At 44.5% G+C, this 27325-nt stretch overlaps 1 protein-coding gene across 1 annotated transcript in view; it reads right to left on the reverse strand.

Annotated features, from left to right (window-relative positions):
- The window catches only part of LOC142312350 (uncharacterized), a 106273-nt gene that overhangs the window by 58741 nt on the left and 20207 nt on the right, over positions 1-27325 (reverse strand). The window contains exon 4 of the mRNA XM_075351288.1: positions 1965-3068. Within this exon, the coding sequence (XP_075207403.1) occupies positions 1965-3068 (1104 nt within the window). The remainder of the gene's footprint in view (positions 1-1964; positions 3069-27325) is intronic.

Consider the following 27325-nt stretch of genomic DNA (forward strand, 5'->3'; position numbering starts at 1 on the left):
ATGTAACCAGCAACAGTTTCTCACCCTTCTGCTGGCTCACCAGGGATTAGAATGCCTATGCCTCAGAGCTTCCAGGGCTACTTACTCCAAACCAGCAGCAGCCCACTTTCGGCGGGCACCCATAATTTAGGAAGCTGGCTGAGGACCACAAAGCCTGTAGTCAGGTGAGGGACTGGATTGTCCCAAGCTGGATTCTTTCCTTATGTAGTCCTTGATATCTCAGCCGAATCCTTGCATTTGATGCTGAAGTCCATGTAGTATAATATTCCAGGTTCGGTTATGGCATGCCAATCGGATTTGCAGATCCTAGATTGGTATCATGTAGCAAGAGTCTACCCGGGCAAATGGACAGTCCTCCTTCTTATACCCCTGAGCTCTCTATTCAGACGATTGGAGTTTTCACGATTGGTGGATAAGACTGGGCTCTTATTGGCTAGATTTCAAGCCATATACAAAATATCCCTAGTAGTAATGGTCTCTGGCAGAGACGAGGGAGAGACAGCTAAGTAACATCGCATCTAGCAATACAATGGGAGGTTCGCATAATTGATTTGTCTGGGTGTCTGACCTTCACTGGTCAAGGCAATTACATGAGTCAACAAGAACTTTAACACTAGACTCCTAAAGCCCCCGTCACACACAGCGAGATTGCTAGTGAGATCACTGAAACGTCACAGGTTTTGTGACGTATCAGCGACCTCGCTAGCGATCTCGCTGTGTGTGAAAAGCAGCGAGCGGGCCCCTGCTGCGAGGTCGCTGATCGTGACAAAACAATCAGGACCATTTTTTACTCGTTGGTCTCCCACTGTGCAGCACACATTGGCGTGTTTGATGGCGGAAGACCTACAAGCGCCCGTTCTGAGTAAGCAGGCAGCAGTCGTTACTTGGGTCGCTGGTGGCTGATCTCTGATCGCTGTGGAGATCTGCCTGATTGACAGCTCACCAGTGACCATGTAGCGACGTTCCAGCGATCCCTGCCAGGTCGCAACGTGTGACGGGACCCTTAGAGTCTTGTAGAAACAATGAGGTGCTTATCTCCCGTTTATAAAAAAAACTATCATCATGTCTGGCTGAATGTTAAGAAACTTAACCCATGCTAGGCACTGACAGAGTCCATGTCGTCACATTATGCACCCTAAGTGCCCTGTCAGGAGACCAGCATGATGTGCACAGGCCCTGGGTGCTGGCACCTGAGGCCAGTGCAATCACCGCTGAGCAGTGGTGAGTCAGGTTACAGATGTCACAGTTGAAGGATGGAGGCAGGAGAGTGCAGGGACATGGTAAAGTCATAACATCCTTATTACTTTAAACCTGTGACTGCTTATTAATAACGTGGAATTTCTGTCTTAAGTTTCCCTTTAATTGGGCTCAAACTCATTCATTACCACAGGTGTGTGAGATTGATTTCAATGATCCATAGACCATGAGACATGAGACCATTCATAAATTTATTTCAAAGACAAATCAAATCTTTAAAACATCCAATTTGCATAATAATTTGGAACGTGGCATATGTATATCATACACTGTATATATTAGCATAAAATATTCAGTGCACTGGTGTGATTAATATTTGAGCTATTTGGATTTTTGGATTCATGAGAGGTGACTTTTGTAATTGATGTTTTCTTGTACAATTTGACAATAACAGTTAAAAAAAGGCTATTTTCTAAGTTTTTTGAAGGCAAAATTTATTCCTTAAATTCAGAACATGAATAAGGCTTCTCCCATTTGTGAGTTAGCCTATGTGTAACAACACTTAGAAATTAATTTTCACGTAAAATACATCCCACATATGGGGTATGAAAATTTGTTCTCAAAATGTGTGAGCTGTGTTGTTTGCAAAAATAAAATAAATTTCCCACATTCTCAAAATAGCTATGGCTTCTTTACTATGTGACTTTTTTGATGTTTAACCAAATCCCTTGAGTGAATTCTCTGATGTATAACAAGAGTTCTTTTACTTGTAAAACATTTCCCACATTCTGAACACGAAAATGGCTTCACCCCTGTGTGAATTCTCTGATGGGTAACAAGAATTGATTTACCTGCAAAACATTTCCCACATTCTGAACATAAATATGGCTTTACTCCTGTGTGAGTTTTCCGATGTGTAATAAGAACTTTTTTCTCTTTAAAACATTTTCCACATTCTAAACATGAAAATGGCTTCTCCCCTGTATGAGTTCTCTGATGTACAAGAAGAATGGATTTCTTTGTAAAACATTTCCCACATTCTGAACATGAAAATGGCTTCTCCCCGGTATGAGTTCTCTGATGTACAAGCAGAATGGATTTCTTTGTAAAACATTTCCCACATTCTGAACATGAAAATGGCTTCTCCCCTGTATGATTTCTGTGATGTATAAGAAGAGTGGATTTCTTTGTAAAACATTTCCCACATTCTGAACATGAAAATGGCTTCTCTCTTGTGTGAGTTCGCTGATGTGTAACAAGAGTTGATTTATCTTTAAAACATTTCCCACATTCTGGACATGGATATGGCTTTTCCCCTGTGTGACGTCTTTGATGTGTAACAAGAGCTGATTTAACCTTAAAACATTTCCCACATTCTGAACATGAAAAAGGCTTCTCCCCTGTGTGCCTTCTCTGATGTGTAACAAGAGTTGATTTATCTTTAAAACATTTCCCACATTCTGAACATAGATATGGCTTCTCCCCTGTGTGACTTCTCTGATGTGTAACAAGAGTTGATTTATCTTTAAAACATTTCCCACATTCTAGACATGGATATGGCTTCTCCCCTGTGTGTACTCTCTTATGTGAAACAAGATTTGAATGACGATTAAAAAATTTCCCACACTGTGAACATGAAAATATCTTCTTTCCTACGGTAGCTTTAACATCCCTTTGGTGATTTTTAATTTTCTTAATAGTCTTTGATGAATCCTGTTTAAAAAGATCAGATGATAGATCTTTGCTGTGAAGCACGGAGGATACAGCTGGGAAAATGCAATATTCTTCACATGTGTCTTGTGGCACACCAAGATCATATGACTGAAAATTTGAAGAAGCCAGAAGTCCCTCTGATGTCCAAATACAGTCACCTGGCAAAAATAATGGTTTTGTTACTTTTTCAATAATATATCCTGGGAAAACATTTTATATGATTTAAAGAAAAAAACAAAACCCTTCCTGTAACCCCTTCACCCCCAGGCAGTTTTCTGATTTTCCTCCTCTTTTTCCAAGAGTTCTAACTTTTTTATTTCTCCATCAATATACAGTAGCTATATGAGAGGGTTTTTTTTATTTTGCGTTGTACTTTTGAATGACACCATTCATTCTGCTGCATAGTGTATTGGAAAACGGGAAAAAAAAAAATCCAAGTGCGGTGAAATTGCAAAAAAAGTGCAATTGCACGATTTTTCATTGAGTTCTTTATTTACCGTATTCACTATCCCAGGTCAGTGCGAGTTCATAGATACCAAACATGTATAGTTTTATCTAAGTGGTGAAAATAAAATTCAGAAGCTTTTTAAAATAAAACAGAATTGCGTTTTTGAAGCCATTTTCCGAGATCCGTAGCGTTCTTCTTTTTCGGGATCTGGGGCTCAGTGATGGCTTATTTTTTGCATCTTGAGCTGGCGTTTTTAAATTATACTATTTTGCGTATATGCTCTGTTTTGATCGCCTGTTATTGCATTTTATTCCAGTGTTGTGGTGACAAAAAAAAACGTAATTTTGACATTTGGATTTTTTTTCTTGCTATGGCATGTACCACGCAGATTAATTGATTTTATAATTTGATATAGCAGGCATTTCTAAAAGCGGTGATACCAAGTATGTAAATTTTTTTATTGGTTTGTTTGCACTGGGACAAAAGCAGGGTGACTTGAAGTTAGGCGTTTTTTGTTTGTTTTTTTTTACTTTTTTAAAATTTTTTCTAGATTTTACTAGTCCCCCTAGAGGACTTTGACTTTATGGCACAGACAAGTGCGGAGATTACCGCAAGCTCGCCACCAGAGCCCGTGGTAATGGGACAGACACGGCCAAGGACGTACCAGTACATCCTTGGTTGTGAAGGAGTTACAATTCTAAACCATGCTGCAAAATTTGCTAATTCACTAAGATATTGGAGACAAACAGTTCACATTCTAACTGAAGACCACAGAGTGAGGACCACTAGATAATGATATCAAGCCACCAGGATCGGCTCTAGCAGTTTCCCAATTCATTTTTGAATTCAGCATCTTCCTAGGTTTATGTCTCAGAGTGTCAATCACCACTATTCTGTAGTAAGACACTCAGTGGAGAATCAGAAATGAGCCTGTCAGTCAGTACTATTAGGGGTGTCTGTCGGGCACAATCCCTGACAGCCACATGCATTATACTGCAGAACCGAGGAGCAGTGCAATTATGTATGAGAAGAGTTTCTGGAAAGTGGAAAATTTAATATAGCAAGTTAATTTTTGAAGTGTTTTTTTAGAGCTGTCAAGAAAAGTGGGTTAAGGGAGAATGTAATAAATTTAAGTTAACATTATTCACCTGCTGAATCCATTGCCATTTCAGGGATACCACTTTAGCGCTCTCCTCCAATATTGGTCTACTTATCTGCTATGATGACGAGCCCGATATCACACATGACCGTTGCATCATGTATACTGTGATGACAGTGATGGGCTGCAGCGCTCACATGTCGTATACGGCACATTATTGCTGCAGTCAGGTACAGAAAGGCCGGAGATAAGCACCAAAGCAGCAGGGGCTGTGACTGGCGAGTAATGCTTCTCTTATTCACATTCCGTATTTTTCGCTTTATAAGGCGCACTTGATAAGACGCACCCCAAATTTGGTGAAGGAAAAGAGAATTTTTTTTTAAATGTTAAATGGGGTCCGTCTTATAATGCCAGTGTCCGTCTAATAAATCATATACCGTATATGTCCCTCATAGCCCCCCCATTCTAAAATTAGCCCCCTTAATCTGGATATGGTCCCCTTATATTGAATATAGCCCCCTTGTGCTGGCATACGTACCCTAGTGATGCCACACGTCTCCCATTGATGGCACATGTCTCCTACAGCTGGCACAGGTCTCTTATGAAATCCTTTTTTTTAATCCAATTAGTTTTTATTGAAAACACGGTAGATAAAAAAAAAAATCATACATGGTAAATGAAGATTACATTTTCCAACTGCCCGCACATGAGGGCTCCATACATTAGTATACTCCAAGACAATCCGGTTACAATTCCTCTGCCTTACACTTTAACCACACAACAACATGGGGAATAAAGAATATATATACAGGAGAAAAACGAGTATATGCCGCGCTTAAAAACCACTGAGGCAGAAATAATATAAAAAAATATTTTTTATTTACAGCATTCCTACGCGTTTCAGAGACAAGGACCGTCTCCTTCCTCAGGGAAAAAGAAATCATACAGACATTCACAAGCCGGTGTCTTATAAAGGATCCATACTGCCACGTTGACAGCCATGACGTCATCCGCCCTCAGGATTGCAGGGCGATGACTCATCAGCACGTGGAGACAACAGACACATGAAGGAGAAAGAATAAAAATAAAAAATAAAATTTCCACATTTTTAATCATTCATAACTTATCGCAGAAAAACAAACATTTATAATAAAAATTGAGAAACTTTTTTTGGTTTATTTGATTATTTTGTGTGAAAGGAAAGAGTATTGAGAACTTGAAAAAATGTGTATAGAAAAGGGAAATAGGAAGGTACGAACCTATAAGGAATATGCTGGTGGGGAGAGGGGATGAACAGCGAACCATTGCTCTAAGGGCATCAGGCAATCCTATTTGACTACGGGCTGGTATGTGATAAAGAAGAAGTGAACCGTGGCTAGTGGGATGATTTAGATTTATAATAAAAAAAGATAATAATTCCGGGTAAGTGCTAATAATTCTGGCCGGTTAATAATTAAAAGGAATAGTGAACATACATGGTACATAAACGTAAAGTTGATCTAAATTTATGCAGTGGGATAGCTCCTGAAAAAAAAAAAAAAAAAAAAAAAAATCAGGAAATAATGTGTCCGTAGCTTGGAATTAAAAAGAAGAAGATGATCGTATGCATAGAAAAAAAAAAAAAAAAAATGGGACGGGTATTAACTATCAAGGTGAAAAGAGTTCAACTAGTAAAAAAGGAAAGAGCGCATGCGTGAGGGAATGGAGCGGGTACTGAACTGTCAGGGTGAATAGAGTTCAAACCGTGGGAAAAAGCTGGAGTGCGCAAGCGCATGAAGAAGATTTAGCTCAGCGGAGGTAACTCCGGGTCAGAGCGTGGGAAATAAACGCTTACTGTGATATGGAGTAGTGGGAGAAAACATGTGTGAAGCGCCCGCTAAAAGGAGGGTAGTGGGCAGACGCGATCTGGGAAGATAAAATGGGTTAAAAGGGTGTTAATGATGATAATAATAATAATAATAAATAATGGGGAAAAAAATGACATTGCATGATTGGATAAAATAGAATAAAATATATATAGAATATGAATTAATGAAATAATTAAAAACACTTTCACGATTTTAAAAGAGAAACTTGCTGGTTGGTTTTACAAGCAATTCCAAGCTACGGACACATTATTTCCTGATTTTTTTCAGGAGCTATCCCACTGCATAAATTTAGATCAACTTTACGTTTATGTACCATGTATGTTCACTATTCCTTTTAATTATTAACCGGCCAGAATTATTAGCACTTACCCGGAATTATTATTTTTATTATAAATCTAAATCATCCCACTAGCCACGGTTCACTCTTCTTTATCACATACCAGCCCGTAGTCAAATAGGATTGCCTGATGCCCTTATAGCAATGGTTCGGTGTTCATCCCCTTCCCCACCAGCATATTTCCTATAGGTTCGTACCTTCCTATTTCCCTTTTCTATACACATTTTTTCAAGTTCTCAATACTCTTTCCTTTCACACAAAATAATCAAATAAACAAAAAAAAAATTTTCTCAATTTTTATTATAAATGTTTGTTTTTCTGCGATAAGTTATGAATGATTAAAAATGTGGAAATTTTATTTTTTATTTTTATTCTTTCTCCTTCATGTGTCTGTTGTCTCCACGTGCTGATGAGTCATCGCCCTGCAATCCTGAGGGCGGATGACGTCATGGCTGTCAATGTGGCAGTATGGATCCTTTATAAGACACCGGCTTGTGAATGTCTGTATGATTTCTTTTTCCCTGAGGAAGGAGACGGTCCTTGTCTCTGAAACGCGTAGGAATGCTGTAAATAAAAAATAAATTTTTATATTATTTCTGCCTCAGTGGTTTTTAAGCGCGGCATATACCCGTTTTTCTCCTGTATATATATTCTTTATTACGCTTACACGGGGCCGCTGCTTGAACCACACGGACACTCACATGCGCTTTAAGGAGTTGTGACTGGCATAACCCCATCAGGTGAGTGTACCTATTTCTTTGTTATCACCCCTGTTATATCGGGTAACACCCTATTGCGCCTTTGTCTCCCCACCTCTAGTTTCTGCTAGTCTTCGAACAACATGGGGAGGGAGGAGAGGGGAGGAAAGATGGGGACTTCATTCCAGTAAGGGGGAACAAGAACAAAGGGGGAGGGGAAGAAGGTAGGGTTGGGGTGGGAGTGGGAGGGGGGTTAGTAAGGATAGAGGGTTAGATGCCTGCCTGCATTACCAACCCCAGTCCACCAGCCGGGGCCATCAACTCCTCCTAGATTCCTCCCATAAACCGCCGCCTCAGTCAGGGCCTCAATGCCTTAACCTCCTTGGCTAGCCGAGCCAGGGCTATAATTCCATCGGCTCTATCTCAACTAGGTGCTCTTTGCCTGGGGAATATAGGTGTTGCATGGCTGGATGACAGCCAGGGTTCCCATATTGTAAGAATTCTAGTTTTTTGGTTTAGGGAGTGGGCAAGGCAGTATTCATATTGGCATTGTTAGTCGATCCTACTATATAACTCCAAAACAAATAGCTGGACCAGCAGGGGAACAAATAATCACAAGGAATTAGACCTAAAACATAACTTTGTGCATATATTAAAAGTGAAAAACATTCACTAAAAGGTGAGAGATAAAACCACACGTACACAGTCAACAATTGGTGACTATGTCAGTGATAGGGCACATATAAATGACCCAATCATATCCCCATCAGAATACTAGCTTAGAGGGTATATATTCTAGGATTCCAAAAATCCTCCACCATATGGCTAGCTGGGGTAGGCAAACAAGACACACATATACAGATCCTTCTTAAATATCCCAACAGAGGAGAGGTATTAGTATGTCAAAAAAACACAATGTGCATAACCACTAAATTCTGGTCCTGAGCGCCGTAAAGTTGAATCCTAGTCAAAAGGGAACGGTCTTACCGGATCCAGAAGTGATCATAGGGCAGCATATACAGGGTTAAAGCTAAGGAGGGGGCTGTCAGCCAGCACATCAGATCCAATAAGGTAGCCAGAACCTGTATCGGACAATTCAACACATACTCCCAACGTGTTTCATGGTGTGTAAATCATCAGGGGAGTCCAAGTGGGGTACAGTAAGGACGGTCGCCAAACATCACATGTGATAGTGCAGTCCACTAATGCCCGGATCACGCACACCTCCGTGTGCCAGGACCAAATTTCAAAGTTGTTGAATTGGCCGATACAGGTTCTGGCTACCTTATGGGACCTGATGTGCTGGCTGACAGCCCCCTCCTTAGCCTTAACCCTGTATATGCTGCCCTATGATCGCTTCTGGATCCGGTAAGACCGTTCCCTTTTGACTGGGATTTAACTTTACGGTGCTCAGGACCAGAATATAGTGGTTATACACATTGTGTTTTTTTGACATACTAATACCTCTCCTCTGTTGGGATATTTAAGAAGGATCTGTATATGTGTGTCTTGTTTGCCTACCCCAGCTAGCCATATGGTGGAGGATTTTTGGGATCCTAGAATATATACCCTCTAAGCTAGTATTCTGATAGGGATATGATTGGGTCATTTATATGTGCCCTATCACTGACATAGTCACCAATTGTTGACTGTGTACGTGTGGTTTTATCTCTCACCTTTAGTGAATGTTTTTCACTTTTAATATATATGCACATTAAAAGTTATGTTTTAGGTCTAATTCCTTGTGATTATTTGCTCCCCTGCTGGTCCAGCTATTTATTTTTGTAAGTACTGTGGATCTCTTTGGTATATTGCTATTTACTACTATATAACTCCACTCCAGAGGGCGCTTCAGTGGCCTTCCACGAATGGCTCAAAAACTGTCTGGCAGCTATTAGATTTTGCACAATCAGTCCCCTAAAATTCTGCGGGTACGAGTTTATGCCCAAATTCAGAACTACCAGCCCTGGGCTGGGGTTGTGTGCACACCTGTCATTTCTCTAATGAGTCTGAAAACTGCTATCCAAAAAGGTTGGATCCTCGGACAGTGCCACCAAACAGTGTCCCAGTGATCCCCTCTGGAGGCAGCCCTTCCAACAGAGCGGTGAGTAGCTGGGGATGTAATGCACCAATTTTGCCGGCGTAAGGTACCAACGTAGATGCACCTTTTTCAGCTGTTCCAAATGGTTAATGCATTTTGAGGATTTTTGCACCCACTGTGTCGCAGTATGCCACGTCGAGGGGGAGGTGTTAATGTCTAAATCTGATTCCCATTTAGTCATGAATGGGAGCTTTTGCTCGTCAGAGGGGTTGTTCAACCATTTGTAGGTTAAAGAGATTCCCGGTTGCCTCAATAGTTTTTTAAACAATAGCGCCTTAACAGTGGGTAAGGTCGGGTTTGATCCCGGGGGGAATTTTGTGCTTATTAAATGGCGAATCTGCAGGTGTTGATAAAAACACCCCTTTAGGGAGGGGTGCTCCTGAAGTATATCATTGAAGGGCCTAATCTCTGCACCATTGTAAAAGTCCGCCAAAACTCCAAAACCCACTGCCTCCCATTTACTCAAATTTGTATATGGAATGTGGGATTCTAATGCTCTGAGCAAAATTTCTGACAGCGGGATCTGGATCTTAGGGATCATCTCACTGCGCCATATGGCTATCGATGCTGTCATAGTAGAGAGACACAGGGTGGACCTAGAACGTTTTAGATATTCCACCTCCATCAGTTTCCTCGTTGAACCCTGGTCTGTCAGAGTTTTCTAGTTGAACCCACCTATGGGAGCTCTCAGTGTTCCACCATTCTTTGAGTGATTCTATAAGAGAAGCTTTATAATAGGCCATCACATTAGGAGTAGCCAGACCTCCCATTCCATATGGCAGATGCATAATCTTACTAGCAACTCTAGCTCTTTTATTACCCCAAATAAACTTATTGGTCAAAGACTGCAGTTTTATCAAATATCTATATGGAATTTTAAGAGGGAGACACCTAAACATATACAGCAGTTTAGGAAGGAACGTCATCTTAAAAGGACTGAATTCTCGGCATCCAAGATAACGACAACTTCTTATACCTGCCTAGATCCTAACCCAAGTTTTTGAGTAGGTGATCGATATTGGATCTGATGAGGGAATGGGTTGGTGTCAAATGGATACCTAGATAAGGGATACTGTCTTCACACCACTGTAAAGGAAAGGCTGCCTCCAAAATCCTTCTGGACCTTGCTGGTATATTAAATGCTAGTACTAAGGACTTAGTGGCATTCAATTTGTAATAAGACACCTCAGAAAAGGTCGACAGGGTGGACATCACTGCTCAAGGTTAGTACATGATATTATTACATCATCCGTGGAATAGACCCAATTTATGTTCATGCTCCCCTGCCCTTACACCAGTTATTTTCGGGTTCACCCTAATCGCCTCCACCAGAGGTTCCACCACCAGAGCAAAAACAATAGGGGACAGCGGGCACCCCTGGCGGGTGCCATTGGTGATAGAAAATTTTAATGAGCGAAAACCCGAGGCTAGAACTGAAGTGTTTGGGTGAGAGTACAAGGCCAAAACAGATGACTTAATTCTTCCTTCAAACCCAAATTTCGTGAGCACTCTTTCCAGATATCCCCAGTGCACCCTATCAAAGGCCTTTTCGGCGTCGAGTGAGAAGAATACACTAGGGACACCCGATTACTCCGTCACCCCAATTAAATCCAGCATCCGCCTGGTGCCATCTTTGAATTGCCTGCCCGCCACAAAACCCACCTGATCTGGGGCTACCAAGGAGGGGATTATTTTATGGAGTCTGGTGGCTACCATTTTTGAGTACATTTTTTAAATCACAGTTGAGCAATGAAATTGGTCTGAAATTCCCAGGGGTATCCGCCGGTTTTCCCGGTTTAGGTAGTGTAGTGATAACTGCTTCTAGGTTCTCTGAGGAAATAGTCCCGGTCGTTTGCCACTTTGCTACAAAGTAAAGGTCTTTACTAGAGATGAGCGAACTGGTCCCGGTTCGGCTCGAGTTCGGTTCGCCGAACGGAGGTCTCGTTAGAGTTCGTCGAACGTTCGACGAACCGAACTCTAACCGCGTAGGAAACAATGGCAGGCAATCACAAACACATAAAAACACCTAGAAAACACCCTCAAAAGGTGTCCAAAAGGTGACAAACAACTCACAACACAACACAAGGGAAAGTGACACGGACATATACTCATGCGGAAACAAAAGAGCTGGACAAGGAAAAAGAGGAGGAGACACAGATATAGGCATGGCACGCCCTTCTAAAATCATGTAAAACACCGCAAGGTGACTCCAAGCGGAGTATCCCTTTTTTCCAAAAATTGGGCCACACAGACACTAACCCCTTCAGTGGCAGCACTTGTGCCCTAGTTGTACACTTCACAGCTAGATTTGCATCAAGCACATTCAAAAATACGCCATACTTAACCGTCCCCATGATGACACCGGGGTAAGTAGCAAAGTCTTTCTTGATCCCAGCTCTGTTCATCTTGGATCATTTTTAAAAACAATGTAAGCAAGGGTTACTCTAAGCGGAGTCTCCCTTTTTTTTCCAAAAATTGGGCCCCACACACACCCACCCCTTCAGTGGCAGCACTTGTGCCCCAGTTGTACACTTCACAGCTAGATTTGCATCAAGCACATTCAAAAATACGCCATACTTAACCGTCCCCATGATGACACCGGGGTAAGTAGCAAAGTCTTTCTTGATCCCAGCTCTGTTCATCTTGGATCATTTTTAAAAACAATGTAAGCAAGGGTTACTCTAAGCGGAGTCTCCCTTTTTTTCCAAAAATTGGGCCCCACACACACCCACCCCTTCAGTGGCAGCACTTGTGCCCCAGTTGTACACTTCACAGCTAGATTTGCATCAAGCACATTCAAAAATACGCCATAGTTAACCGTCCCCATGATGACACCGGGGTAGGTAGCAAAGTCTTTCCTGATCCCAGCTCTGTTCATCTTGGATCATTTTTAAAAACAATGTAAGCAAGGGTTACTCCAAGCGGAGTCTCCCTTTTTTTCCAAAAATTGGGCCACACAGACACTAACCCCTTCAGTGGCAGCACTTGTGCCCTAGTTGCAAACAGGATGTTTTGATTTGCATCAAGCACATTCCAAATCCACAAGCATTTGCTCTCCCCAGGATGACACAGGGGTAGTAAATTCCTTGTGGATCCATGACTTGTTCATTTTGATGAACGTTAGTCTGTCCACATTGTCACTGGACAGACGCGTGCGCTTATCTGTCAGCAAACACCCAGCAGCACTGAAGACATGTTCAGAGACAACGCTGGCAGCTGGACACGACAAAATCTCCAAGGCATAACTGGAGAGCTCTGGCCATTTTTCAAGATTTGAAGCCCAAAATGAGCAAGGCTCCATTTGCAAAGTCATGGCATCGATGTTCATTTGGAGATACTCCTGTATCATCCTCTCCAGCCGTTGAGTATGTGTCAGACTTGTTGTCTCTGGTGGCCTTGCAAAGGAGGGTCTAAGAAAATTATGAAAAGATTCAATAAAATTGCTGTTACCAGCACCAGATACGGTGCTACTGGTATGGGTAGACTGTTGGAGATGACGAGACCGTCCCATGTTTGTCAAGTTACAACTGGGAGATTCACTCCCTGCACCTGCACGGTTGTTTGGTGGAAAAGCCGAGCTAAGATCGAGTAACAGCTTCTGCTGATACTCCTGCATACGTGCGTCCCTTTCTATGGCTGGAATTATGTCACAAAATTTGGACTTGTACCGGGGATCTAATAGTGTGGCAAGCCAGTAGTCATCATCACTTCTAATTTTGACAATACGAGGGTCATGTTGGAGGTAGTGCAGCAAGAAGGCACTCATGTGTCTTGCGCAGCCATGCGGACCAAGTCCACGCTGTGGTTGTGGCATAGAGGTGCTAACCGTGCTTTCTTCCTCTGACATCTCCCCCCAACCTCTTTCAACTGAAATTTGACCAAGGTCTCCCTCATCCGCTGAGTCTTCCATGTCCATGGACAGTTCGTCCTCCATTTCTTCATGTTCTCCTGCACCTTCCTCAACATTTCGCCTGCTACCATGCGCCCTTGTTGATCCCTGTCCCCCATGGTCCCATGCCTGCCGCGTTGGTGATGATGAACGTCTGGACCTTGGTGATGTTGTTGTGTCTTGCGCATATGAATCCTCCTGTAGTTCCTCCCCTTCCTGTTGTCCCACCCCCTGACTCCGAATAGTGTTTAGCGTGTGCTCCAGCATGTAAATGACTGGAATTGTTATGCTGATAATGGCATTGTCAGCGCTAAACATATTCGTCGCCATGTCGAAACTGTGCAGAATGGTGCACAGGTCCTTGATCTGAGACCACTCCATCAGGGTGATCTGCCCCACCTCTGCATCTCGTTGGCCCAGGCTTTACGTCATGACGTATTGCACCAGGGCTCGGCGGTGCTGCCACAGTCGCTGTAACATGTGGAGAGTCGAATTCCAGCGTGTTGCCACATCGCATTTCAGGCGATGAACCGGCAGGCCGAAAGACTTCTGGAGCGATGCAAGTCGCTCAGCTGCGGCGGTTGAACGGCGGAAGTGAGCAGACAGTTTTCGTGCCCTGGTCAGAAGGCCATCTAGGCTGGGATTTTGTGTTAAAAATTGCTGGACAACAAGGTTCAACACGTGAGCCATACAAGGCACGTGTGTCACCTTACCCAGGCGAAGGGCCGCACCTAGGTTTGCAGCATTGTCGCACACGGCCTTACCAGGCTGCAGGTTGAGTGGAGACAACCATTTATTAAACTCAGTCTCCAGAGCTGCCCACAACTCAGTCGCTGTGTGACTCCTATTTCCAAGACATGTCAAGCTAAAGACCGCCTGATGCCGTTGCGCTCTGCTGCCAGCATAGTAATGAGGGGTGCGTGATTCCTTCTGCGCAGTGAGAACGCTGGTGGCCTGACCAGGCAGGCTTGGGGCGGAGGTGGAGGACCCAGATGAGGTGGAGGAGGCAGAAGCAGTGGCGGAACTTGGACAGACAGAGGATTGGCACACAAGTCGTGGGGACGGCAAGACTTGTGCAGCAGACCCTTCACCATCTATCACCATAGTTACCCAGTGCCCAGTCAGCGACATGTAACGTCCCTGTCCATGCTTACTGGTCCAAGTATCGGTGGTGAAATGCACCCGTTCACACACAGAGTTTCTCAAGGAAGCGGTGATGTTGTGTGCGACATGCTGGTGTAGCGCGGGCACACCTTTCTTAGAGAAGTAGTGGCGACTGGGCATCTGGTACTGGGGCACAGCGACAGACATAAGGTCTCTAAAATCCTGTGTGTCCACCAGGCGGAAAGGCAGCATTTCGGTAGCCAAGAGCTTACAGAGGGATAAAGTCAACCTCTTAGCTTTGTCATGGGTCGCAGGAAATGGCCTTTTATTTGTCCACATCTGAGGGACAGAGATCTGGCTGCTGTGTGTAGACGGTGTTGAGTAGGGTGTCCCTGGAAAAATGCAGGTTTGTGAGGAAAGTGCAGGTGGAGACATGATGTTGCCTTCATCCAACGTTGGTGCTATCGATGTCTGAGAGAGCTGTACACACGCACTTGTTTCCCCTTCCAAACCAACTGACGACCTACCAAGCAAACTGCCTGTTGCGGTTACAGTGGTGGAAGTTGTGCGTGGAAAACCAGGTGCAACAGCTGTCCCCACAGTCCTAGAAGATGAAGAGCGCGCGGATGCACTGGAAGGGGCGGGCGGTGGATGGTTCGCTCCGCTAGGCCGCATTGCAGCACGGTGAGCTTCCCACTGGGACATGATATTTATTCATGTGACGATTCATGGAAGAAGTTGTCAAACTGCTGAGGTTTTGCCCTCTACTAACAGAATCATGACAAATTTTACAAATCACATAATTTGGGCGATCTTTTGCTATGTCAAAAAAGGACCAGGCTAGGCAAGGCTTAGAGGGCATGCGACCTGCTGAGCCCCCCCGACTAGTGCTCAGAGGCAGAGTGGTGGCTGAGGATGCAGTTGTAGACGTGCTACCAGTGCTCCGACTCTGTCCAGGAAGGCGCAAGGTAACTTCGTCATCGGTTGCATCCTCCTCCACCGTCTCTGTTGACCTCCTCGAGTGCCTGACTGTGGGTTGACAGTAGGTGGGATCTAGAACTTCATCATCAATTGTTCTGTTTGCACTACCCTCACCCTCAGACCGAGCCTCTTCTTGCCCTGACCGAATATTTAAGTTGTCATCACAATCTGGTATCTGCGTCTCATCGTCATCAGTATGTTCCTCATTGTCTATAACAACAGGTGTTACAGTTTGTGAAAAAGGGTCAACATTATGCTCAGAAACTTGGTCCTCACGGCCTGAATCAGCGTCACAAAGGTTCTGGGCATCACTGCAGACCATTTCCTGGTCTGTACTCACTGTAGCTTGGGAGCAGACCTCTGATTCCCAGGCTATAGTGTGACTGAACAGCTCTGCAGACTCAGCCATCTCAGTTCCACCATACTGTGCAGGGCGGATGGAGACTTCAGAGCTGGGAGAATGCAAGTGTGATTGTGCTGACAACTCAGAGGACTGGTGTTTTCTGGATGCGGTAGTTGAGGTGGCGGAGAGGGCACTTGTTGGACCACTTGAGATCCATTCAAGCATTTTCCTTTTTTGGCCATCATCTACCTTTGTTACAGTTGTTCGTGTCCGTAAAAAAGGGAGCACATCGGATTGTCCATGGTAAGTAGTAGACATCTTACTTTTGCTGGAAGATGGTCTATCTTCAGCAGATGTTAATGGAGCTTTGCCACCTTCCCCACGGACAAACCCTTTTTTTCCTTTTCCAACACGCCTCTTCCCCTTTCCATCAGCATCTGTCATTTTGCCACTCATTTTGATTGCGACAAGATTGTGCACTTAAAATGTGGTATTAAAAATTGAGAGGTGGTGTAGATTGCAGCGGTGGTCTAGCTTTATTAACAGCAGAATAAACAACAATAATTATCCCTGACAATGGAACTACGGCCCTTAAACTGGCAGCATAAATTGCTAGTATAATAGCTTTGTAACAATGAGCTTGGATGTTCAATGCAGACGTGCTGCAAATATCTTTGCACTAGTGGGACAATACAGAAGTCCAACAGCCACGTTTAGGATGCCACTAAGTTTCCTCAGTGTTTGCTACTATAATGGCTTTGTAACAATGAGTTTGAGTGTGCAATGCAGGCAGACGTGCTGCAAATATCTTTGCACTAGTGGGACAATACAGAAGTCCAACAGCCACATGCCGTTGCTTCTCTGGCTAAAAGTCCACTTAGCTGTGTGTGTGTCTACTAATTACTGATAATATTCATAGGGAAGCCCATCCGGGCCTGGGGCTCAGTTTCGTTTAGAAGCTCTAATGGTGTCCAAAATTTCCTGTATAGTAAAGGGAAGATTTAAAGATTCTAATTGCCGGTCTGAGACCCGAGGCAATTCCAGACCGTCTAAAAACTCATGAATTTTTTTCTGGTGTTGGCTGAGGGGTTTGCGGGTTATCCCTTAAATTGTACAGGGCAGCATAATACTTGGCAAAGGCATCTGCTATCCCATTAGGGTGCCTTCTAAGTGATCCGTCTGGGCCCTTCAAAAATTCAATTTTAGATTTAAATTTCCTGTTTTTTTGTTCTTCTAGCTAGTAAGGTGCTGGCTCTAGCCCCCATCGCATGAAAAGTTGATTTACTCTTTTTAAGATTATGTTCATATCTATACAAACAGGAGGGATCACAGTTGAAACCTGCAAGTAAGAATTTCCCTGGACACTGTAGACGACGGGGAGGCCTTGTTAATAGTTTCTAAGTGTTGAATATGGGCTATAATTTCTTTAATTTCTGATTCTCTTTGCTTTTTCAAGAATGATGCAGTTTTTAAAAACTGCCCTCTAACAACTGATTTGTGTGCAGCCCACAAGGTCTCATCAGAGACCTCCCCATTGTCATTATGCCCAAAGTATTCCAACAGGCCTGCCACCACATCCTCCTGAATGTTCTTTTGGTTCAGTAAACTAGTATTAAGTCTCCACTGAGGCACCATAAAACCACTAGTAGAGTCCTGTACAACCAAAGTTATCGGAGCGTGATCCGACCATGCTATCAGACCCACTTCAGCACCCGTACATTTGTGAACAGTCTTACTATCCGTCAGGAAGAAGTCGATCCTGCTGTACGACCGATGCCTTGGGGAAAAGAAAGTATAGTCCCTTTCCGATGCATGAAGGTATCGCCATATGTCATGTAGATGAAACTCCGTGACCAACTGTTTCAGTTCCTTTCCTGACTTAGCGGACCCCGCCGAGTAGTCCATAGATCGGAAAACTGGAGTGTTAAAGTCCCCGCAGATAATCTCTGACCCCTGTGCAGTGCTCCTATACATCTGGAAAAATTTCCAGGCAAAAGTTAGTTGAGATGAGTTTGGAGCATAAATCGATGCCAAGGTATACAAAAGCCCATTCAGGAGGCACTTTAGAATAATATATCTCCCGTCTGCACCATAGGTTACATCAATCATTTTGAAAGCCACAGAGTTCTTAATCAGGATAGCCATTCCTCCTTTTTTTTTAGAGTAATTTGCAAAGAACTTATGTGGAAATCTTGCATGTAGTAGCCTTTTATTGTCATTAGTAAGAAGGTGAGTTTCTTGAATACATGCTATATCACATTTGGATGCTATAACTTCTCTCCACAGCATGGATCTTTTTGCAGGAGAATTGAGACCCTTCACATTGAGAGACAGAAACTTAATACTCATGGCGGATCCCAGAAAGGATGATGTCTCCAGGCAGGCCAGCATGTCCCCGAGCAGAGTGGGGTCGATACCTTTAGGTTTAGGGATTCTATGAATTCTATCCACTAGATCTCTTTCTGTGTGTTCTGGGAACAGTAGTTGGAGAAACTTGTGAAAGAAATCTGGCAGCTCTTTATCAGCTACTGACACAGGAATGCCCCTAATTTTAAGATTGTTCCTTCTGGACCTATCTTCCAGATCTCCAAGCTTGTTTTTCAGTATTCCCACCTCCTCCTCTAACGCTGTGTTAGCATCAATCAGATCATTGTGTGACTGAGCAAGTTCGGCCATTTTAGACTCCACATGGTCTGTACGGTCCCCCAGTGATTTGATTTCCTCTTTAACTTCTTTAATCATGTTCTTAAGATCCCTGAAATTATCCTGCAGTGATGACCTCAGAGAACTGAGCATGGCTTGCAGCCTTTCATCTGTGAGAGCAGTGCCTATGACACTGCTTCCCCCCCTGTCTCTTCCTGGTGTAAGGGACACACTGCAGCAGGAGACATCTGCTGAGGAGAGGGGGATCCCCTATCCCTGGGATAAAAGTCAGTAAGCTTGGCCGGGGGGCCAGATTTCCAGGGTCTACCCTTTGGCATACTGTGCAGGGTGGATTACTCCCTGTTTCAGAGGAGAGTTCTCAGCGATTTGAAGCAGCTTTGAGCCAGTTTGTACAGCCTCAGGACAGAGCTTCACTCTCAAGCAGCCATTGCCTTCAGCGTGCAGGCCACGCCCCTCACAGGTCTCTTATGGATGGCACACGTCCCCCCGTGCTGCCCATGGCACCCGATGGATGGCACACGTCCCCCTGTGCTGCCCATGGCACCCGATGGATGGTACACGTCCCCCTGTGCTGCCCATGGCACCCGATGGATGGCACACGTCCCCCTGTGCTGCCCATGGTCCCCTATGGATAGCACACATCCCCCTGTGTTTGATATGGCCCCCATGCTGCTGCCCATAGTAAAATAAAAAACTCTGCACTTATCTTCTCCAGCGCTGTCCTCCCTCGTGTCTCCCTCCGTGCTGCTGAGCTCCTGCACTTCATGGTTCTCGGTGCCGGTCATGTGATCGGCACAGCAGAGTGATATCATCTCTGCGTGCCTGATAACAGCGGCAGCAGGGAGACACCGGGAGACACGCTGGAGGAGGCAAGTAAAGCTTTTTTATTTTACTATGGGCAGCAGCACGGGGGCCATATCTAACACAGGGGGGGCATGTGCCATCAAAGGGGGTGGCGCAGGCACATATAATATGCGCCACTCCCCCAGCTCATCACCGCGGTGCGGTTTCAGCACCACGGTGGAGGACAGCGGCAGTGCATATTATATGAGCGGGTGCAGGAGATCTCCCGCTGCCTCCTACAACCTTCACCAGCCTGCCTCAGCCGCCAGCACTGCTCCAGAGCTGCCCCCACCTCCCCTGCGCCCTGCAGTATAATCCATATATTTGGATTATAAGATGCACCCCCTACTTTCCCTCAAAATTTGGGGGAACAATAGTGCGTCTTATAAAGCGAAAAATACGGTACTCCCCTCACTCTTGGTAGGTTGTGACCCTAAATTCTGCACCCAACTTCTATAAAAAAAAGTCTATTCTAATGACCCATTAAGTGAAAGCTGGAAGTAGAGTCAGACGTTTATGTAAATCCATTAAGTACGTCCATAATTAAGTTCTGCCAAATACATGTTCATAGAAGGTGAAATAACAGGTGACATACCGGCCTCATGATCAATGCTGAGGGACGTAATGTAGTGGGAACAATTGTATTATTTAGGCATTTCTGAAATCACTTTCCTATAACGTTTAGACTACGTTCCCACAGAACAGATTAGCTGTGGACCTCAGAGAGTTAAGGGTGCTTTACACACTGCGACATCGCTAGCGATTGCTAGCGATGTCGGGAGCGATAGCACCCGCCCCCGTCGTGAGACATGTGGTGATCGCTGCCGTAGCGAACAATATCGCTACAGCAGCGTCACACCCACATACCTGTTCAGTGACGTCGCTGTTGCTGCCGAACAATCCCTCCTTCAAGGGGGAGGTGCGTTCAGCGTCACAGCAACATCACAGCGGCGTCACAAAACGGCCGCCCAATAGAAGAGCGGCCGGAACATGCCACCCACCTCCTTCCTTCCTCCTTTCCGATGGACGCAGGTACGAAGATGTACGTCGTTCCTGCGATGTGTGGTGCCGCAGGAACGCCGAACAACCTGCGGAATGAAACACCAACGACATTATGATTTGGAGCGAAGTGTCAACGATCAACGATTTTTGCCATTTTTGCGATCGTTGATAGTCGCTCCTAGCTGTCACACGCTGCGATGTCGCTAACGACGCCGGATGTGCGTCACAAACACCGTAACCCCAACGATATATCGTTAGCGATGTCGCAGCGTGTAAAGCACCCTTTACAGTGAAGGAAATAATTTGATTCCTTGCTGATTTTGTAATCTTGCCCACTGACAAAGACAAGAACAGTCTATAATTTTAAGGGTAAATTAATTTTAAAAGTAAGAGCTAGAATATCCAAAATAAAATCCAGAACATCACATTGTATAAAAGTATATACATTTATTTGCATTTTGCAGAGAGAAATAAGTATTTGATCCCCTAGCAACCATTAAGAGCTCCTTCAGACCAGTTCGTTAGATGTTCCTAATCAACTTGTTACCTGCATTATAGACAGCTGTCTTACATGGTCACTGTATAAAAGACTCCTTTCCACAGACTCAATTAATCAGTCAGACTCTAACCTCTACAACATGGGAAAGACCAAAGAGCGTTCTAAAGATGTCAGGGACAACATCATAGACCTGCACAAGGCAGGAATGAGCTACAAAACCATAAGACGCTGGGTGAGAAGGAGACAACTGTTGGTGCAATAGTAAGAAAATGGAAGAAGTACAAAATGAGTGTCAATCAACATCGATCTAAGGTACCTTGGTAAATCTCACCTCATGGGGTATCCAGGATCATGAGGAAGATGAGAGATCAGCCTAAAACTGCACGAGGGGAACTTATAATTGATCTCAAGGCAGCTGGGGCCATTGTCACCAAGACAGCCATTGGTAACACGTTATGCTGTAATGGCTTAAAATCCTGCAGTGCCAGCAAAGTCCCATTGCTCAAGAAGGCCATTGTGCAGCCGGCCCGTCTGAAGTTTGCCAATGAACACCTGGATGATTCTGAGAGTGATTGGGAGAAGGTGCACATGAGACAAAAATTGAGCTCTTTGGCCTTAACTCAACTCGCTCTGTTTGGAGGAAGAGAAATGCTACCTATGACCCAAAGAGAACGTCCCCACTGTCAAGCATGGGAGGTGGAAATATTATGTTTTGGGTGTGTTTATCTGCTAAGGGTATAGGACTACTTCACCGCATCAATGGAACAATGGATGGAGCCATGTACTGTAAAATCCTGAGTGACAACCTCCATCCCTCCGCCAGGACATTAAAAATGGGTTGTGGCTGGGTCTTCCAACACAACAATGACCCAAAACATACAGCCAAGACACTAAAAGGAGTGGCTCAAAAAGAAGCACATTAAGGTCATGAAGTGGCCTAGCCAGGCTCCAGACCTTAATCCCATCGAAAACTTATGGAGGAGCTGAAGCTCTGAGTTGCCAAGCGACAGCTTCAAAATCTTAATGATTTAGAGATGATCTGCAAAGAGGAGTGGACCAAAATTTCCCGATATGTGCACCAACCTCATCATGAACTACAAAAAACGTCTGAATGCTGTGCTGCCAACAAGGGTTTTGCCACCAAGTAGTAAGTCTTGTTTACCAGAGGGATCAAAAACTTATTTCTTTCTGCAAAATGCTAATAAATTTATATAAATTTGTACAATGTCATTTTCTGGATTTTATTTTGGATATTGTATTTCTCACTGTTCAAATTAACCTACCCTTAAAATTATAGACTGTTCATGTCTTTCTCAGTGGGCAAACTTACAAAATCAGTAAGGGATCAAATAATTATTTCCTTCACACTAAATTGTTAATAAACAACATTTACCATATGTCTACTTTACATAAGCACCCTTTAGGTGCTTCACATGAACAAAAGCAATGTGGAAGGAAAAGATGAAAATGTTACTTTTTCCCATAAAAATATTTTATCCCAAATTATTGATTTTTACAAGGGTAGCAGGAGAACATAGACCGTACAATTTGTATGGAAATGATAGTAGATGAAATGTCATATTTGCAGAGCCTCTGATATGCCTAGACAGTGGAATCCCCACAAGTGACCCCATTTTGGAAACTAGACCCCTAAAGGAATTTATTTAGATGTGTGGTGAGCATCTGGAACCCACAGGCGCTTCTCAGAATTTTATAACGTTGAGTCATGAAAATTACAAAATACTTTTTTACCATGAAAATGTTGGTTTAACCCCAAATTTTTCATTTTTTTTTTTTTACAAGGATGACAGGAGAAAATGGACCATGCAATTTGTTGTCTAATTTCTACTGAGTACAAAAATGCCCCATTTATGGTGGAAAACTACTGTTTGGGTGCGTGGCAGAGCTTGGAAGGGAGGAAGCGCTATTTGAATTTTGGAGCACTATTTTGGCTGGATTAGCTAATGGACTCCATGTCACTTTTGAAATGCCCTTGACATGCAAAAACACCAGAAATGCCCGACAAATTAACCCATTCTGGAAACTACACCTTTCAAGGAATTCATCTAGGTGTGTAGTGATCAATTTAAACCCTCAGGTGATTCATGAAATTGTATAACATTGGGCTGTGAAAATAAAAAAAATATTTTTTTTTTTCCACTAAAATGTTGCTTTAGCTACAAAAATTATAATTTTCAGAATGGGTAATATGAGAAAATAGACTGTACAGTTTGTTGCACAATTTCTTCTCAGTTTGCCAATACCCCATATGTGATCAAAAACTACTTTTGTGGCACAGTGTAAAGCTCAGAAAAGAAGGAGCACCATATTGGATCTCAGATTAGGTTGGAATGGTTTGAGGGTTCCATGTCACATTGCCAAAACCCCTGACATGTCATGAAAGCAAACCCCCACATAAGTGACCTCATTTTACAAACTAAACATCTCAATTAATTCATCTAGGGCAGGGGTTCGCCATCTTGTTGTAATGTGCCCATCCTTGTCTCCTTGTATTGTGCCGCATCCTAGTCCCCCTCCTACAGTAATGTGCTCATCCTTGTCCCTATCCTATAGTAATGTTCCCCATCTTGTAGTAATGTGCCTCATCCTTGTCCCCATCCTATAGTAATGTTCCCAACCTAAAGTAATGAGCCTATCCTGTAGTAATGTGTCCATCCTTGTCCTCATCCCATAGTAATGTACTCACCTTGTCCCCGTCCTATAGTAATGTCCCCAGCCTTGTTCCCATTCTATAATAATGTCCCCATTCAATAGTATTGTGCCCATCCTTGTAATGTCCCCAGCCTTGTCCCTATTCTATAGTAATGTGCCCACCTTGTCCCCATCCTTTAGTAATGTGCCCATCCTATAGAAATGTGGCAGCGGCTGAAAGGGGGCAGTGACGCTATAACTTACCGATCGCTCTCCTCAACTTCCACAGACGCTGGAGTGAAGCTGAGGGGAGCGGTCTCCAGCCCAAGATCCAGTGATTGGAGAGATCGATCACAAGGCCGGTCTCTCCAATCAGAGCTGGGGTCGGGTGGAACAGAGGTCACCCAGCTCCAGCCAATGATCAGTGCTATAGCTGCACTGATCATGGCTGGATTTCAATGTTTCAGACATTTTCAATGGCTGAAACATTACAGTGACTGTGATTGGCTGACGAACGCCGCTCAGCGAATCACAGCCTTCGTAGGTCCGGGGAGGAGACACCACTCCTGAGGTCAGGCAGAGGTCCCCTCCTCCCCGAATCTAAGGTATTTGCAAAGCAATCGCAGCCACCTTGGCTCCAGGGTCGCAATTTTGCCATGACATACTGGGCATGTCATGGATCCTTAAGTACCAGGGAGCCATGACATACCCAGTAAGTCATAGGTCGCTAAGGGGTTAATGTCCCTTCACATACAAAAAAAAAAAAAAAGAAAACACCATTCTTCTCACCTGTCCCGCATTCCCTCGGCTGCCTCATCTCTGCTCTGCTCTTGCTGTCTGCAGGCCCGTGCCCCCGTTGACTATCGCGGTAGGTGCAGGGGCCGTAGCCACTGTCAGCGATTTATGTCAGATGAATGTTTTGCCGGCGCTGCGCGCGCAGAGTCAAGCGCTCTATGCTCAATGTTTCCAATGCAGCCTTAGCCATCCGCCAATCAGAGGTAAGCAGCTGAGGTCAGGCAGTTTCCATTGGAAGAATAGCTGTGCACAGAGAACTTGACTGAGAGCGCAGCGCCAGCAAAACAGTCATCTGACATAAAGAGCAGACAGTGGCTGCGGCCCCTGCACCGGTCGCGATATTCAACAGGGGCACGGGCCTGGGAGCCGCATGAAGCAGCTTGAGGGGCTGCATGCGGCCCGCGGGCTGCGTTTTTTGAGACCTCTGATCTAGGGGTAAAGTGAGCATATAAACACCACAGGTGTGCCACATAATTTTATACTATTAGTTGGTGAAGAAAGATTAAATAACATTATTTTCCACTAATATGAAGTTTTAGTCTCAAATTTTTAATTTTTTTTAAGGGCTAATAAGAGAAAAAGTGGACCAAACAATTTGATGTATAAGCGCCAGTACCCTCCATGTAATCGGGAACTAGTTTTGAGTTACAGTGCAAAGCTGAGAAGGGAAGGAGCACCATACACTGCAGAATTTGCTGGAATGGTTTATGAGTATGATGTCACATTGGTAGAGCCCCTGAGGTATCAGAACAGAAGAAACCCCCCCACAAGTGACCCCACTTTACATACTGCACCCCTCAATGAATTCTTTTAACCTGTTCATGACATGACGTACTGGGTACGCCATGGATAGTGTGAGGTTAATCCCCGCCGCCTGCCGTGGGCAGTCGGCAGCAATCCCTGCACACGTCAGCTGATTTGAACACCTGACATATCCAGCTATCAACCACGATTGGATCCACTCTACACTCGCGCCATTCACTTACCCAGCACCATCAAAAGTCACGTGACATGATCACGTGGATCCAATAGTTGCCATGGTAGCACAGGGTCATGTAATGACTCCTGTAGCTGTCTTGAGTCACTTCCTCTTACACCCAGAAGAGGGCCGTGTGCGAGAGGAGAGGTGCTTTTCTGCAGATCTCAGCTGTGTAGCTGTGATCTGGAGAAATGGAAGAGCAATCAGACTGCTGATCTTTACTGTATAGTGCCCTAGGGGGACTAGTAAAATAAAATAAAAAAAAAAACAACAAAAATAAAAAACAAAACTAAAAGTTGAAATCACCCCCATTCAACTCATTGAAAATTAAAGGGGTATAAAATTAAAAATATACACACATTTGGTATCGCCGCGTTCAGAAACGCCCGATCAAAATATAAAATAAATTAATCTGATCAGTAAATGGTGTAGCAGCAAAAAATTTCCAAACGCCAAAATTACGTTTTTTTGGCTGCCGCATATTTTGCACAAAATGCAATAAAAGGCGATCAAAACATAGCATCTGCGCAAACTTGGTATCGTTAAACATGTAAGCTCGAGACGCAAAAAAATAAGCTGTCACTGTCCCGAAAAATGAGAATGGTGCGGGTTGTGGATTATGGCGCAACAAGTTCTTTTTTTTGGACAAAACTTGTGAATTTTTTTTAAACCCTTAAGATAAAAGTAAACCTACACATTTGGTGTCTACGAACTTGACATGAGGCATCACACTCACACATCAGTTTTACCATATAGTGAACACTGAATAAAATATAGCAAAAACAAATCAGGCAGTCGCACTTTTTTTGCAATTTTTTCACACTTGAATTTTTTTTGCCGTTTTCCAGTACACTGTATGGTAAAACTCATGCTTTCATTCAAAAGTACAACTCGTCCCACAAAAAACAAGCCCTCACATGGCAAGATTGATGGAAAAATAAAAAAAGTTACGGCTCTAAGAAGGGGAGCGAAAAAATAAATAAATAGGAAAACGGAAAATTGCCAGGGGGTGAAGGGGTTAACAGTGCAGTGAATATATTGACACCACAGATGTATCACAAAATGTTATACTATTGGGCAGTGAAGAAAAAAAAATATTTTAATGGTAAAAATGTAATTAAAGTGGAGGGGCGTGGCTAACTATGGTGGTGTGAGGACGCACGTTCTGGAGCTCCTGCAACACCGACCCGTTTATTCCGGCAATCCATAACCCACCATGGGTAAATCCTCCAGAAACTCCAGGGCCTGGGCATCCTCACAACCCCCATCCGTTAAGGGGGACATTGCCAGACTCCTCACCCGGACAACTACCCCCCACAGAGGGACCCAGGACTCCCTGCAGACAGAACTAAACAGGGGCCTGCAGCAAGGCACGCTCGTGGATGAGCCCTCAGCCCCTGCGACGGATCACCGGGTTCCTCTGCACCCTCCAGCAAGCCAGACTTCACTCACCTCCTCCGATGACGGGTCCCTAGGGAGGCAGCACACTAGACCGGAGGAAGGAGAGGACGCCGCGGGGCAAGATGTCGGCTCCCCACGTGGAGATATGGGCGGGAGTGTGGCGCTGCCTGCGCGTCCCCTAAGCACACCAACGAGCAGAGCGCTGAAGGGAAATCCCCAGCAGCCGCCGGAGAACACAGCTGAAAAGGGAAGACTGGGAGAGCAGGCAAGCCACGGCAGCCCTGGTGGAGGTGAGACGAGGGGGGAGGGAGGACGGGGGCCGACATCAGGCATGCTTTAGACAGATGTGGAGCAGCACAAATCTCCCTAATGTACACACCAGGCCTGAGACAGGAGGGGAAGAAGGCACCCACAAGTGGAGAGCCCCCCAAGATAGCAGCATCACCCCCTATGCCTGGCGCTCAGGAAGGGGGGGGTTGTGGAAGGGGGGGGGGTCCTGAGAGGGGGTCGTTGTCCCCGTGCACCCCATGTTCACCTGCGGAGGCACCTACACAATACCAGCAGTTACCCCCTGCATTAAATGAGACCTTAGAGAAGACCCCATAAGATCACAGGGGACTGGGGTTGCGGATAGACCCCCCTCCCCCACTCCGTCGCATCATCTGCCCGTGAGTCGATGGGCTCCTCCGGGCTTGGCTTACAACCTTCCCCC

This window comes from Anomaloglossus baeobatrachus, chromosome 5 (assembly GCF_048569485.1).
Source record: "Anomaloglossus baeobatrachus isolate aAnoBae1 chromosome 5, aAnoBae1.hap1, whole genome shotgun sequence".
Lineage (NCBI taxonomy): Eukaryota > Metazoa > Chordata > Amphibia > Anura > Aromobatidae > Anomaloglossus > Anomaloglossus baeobatrachus.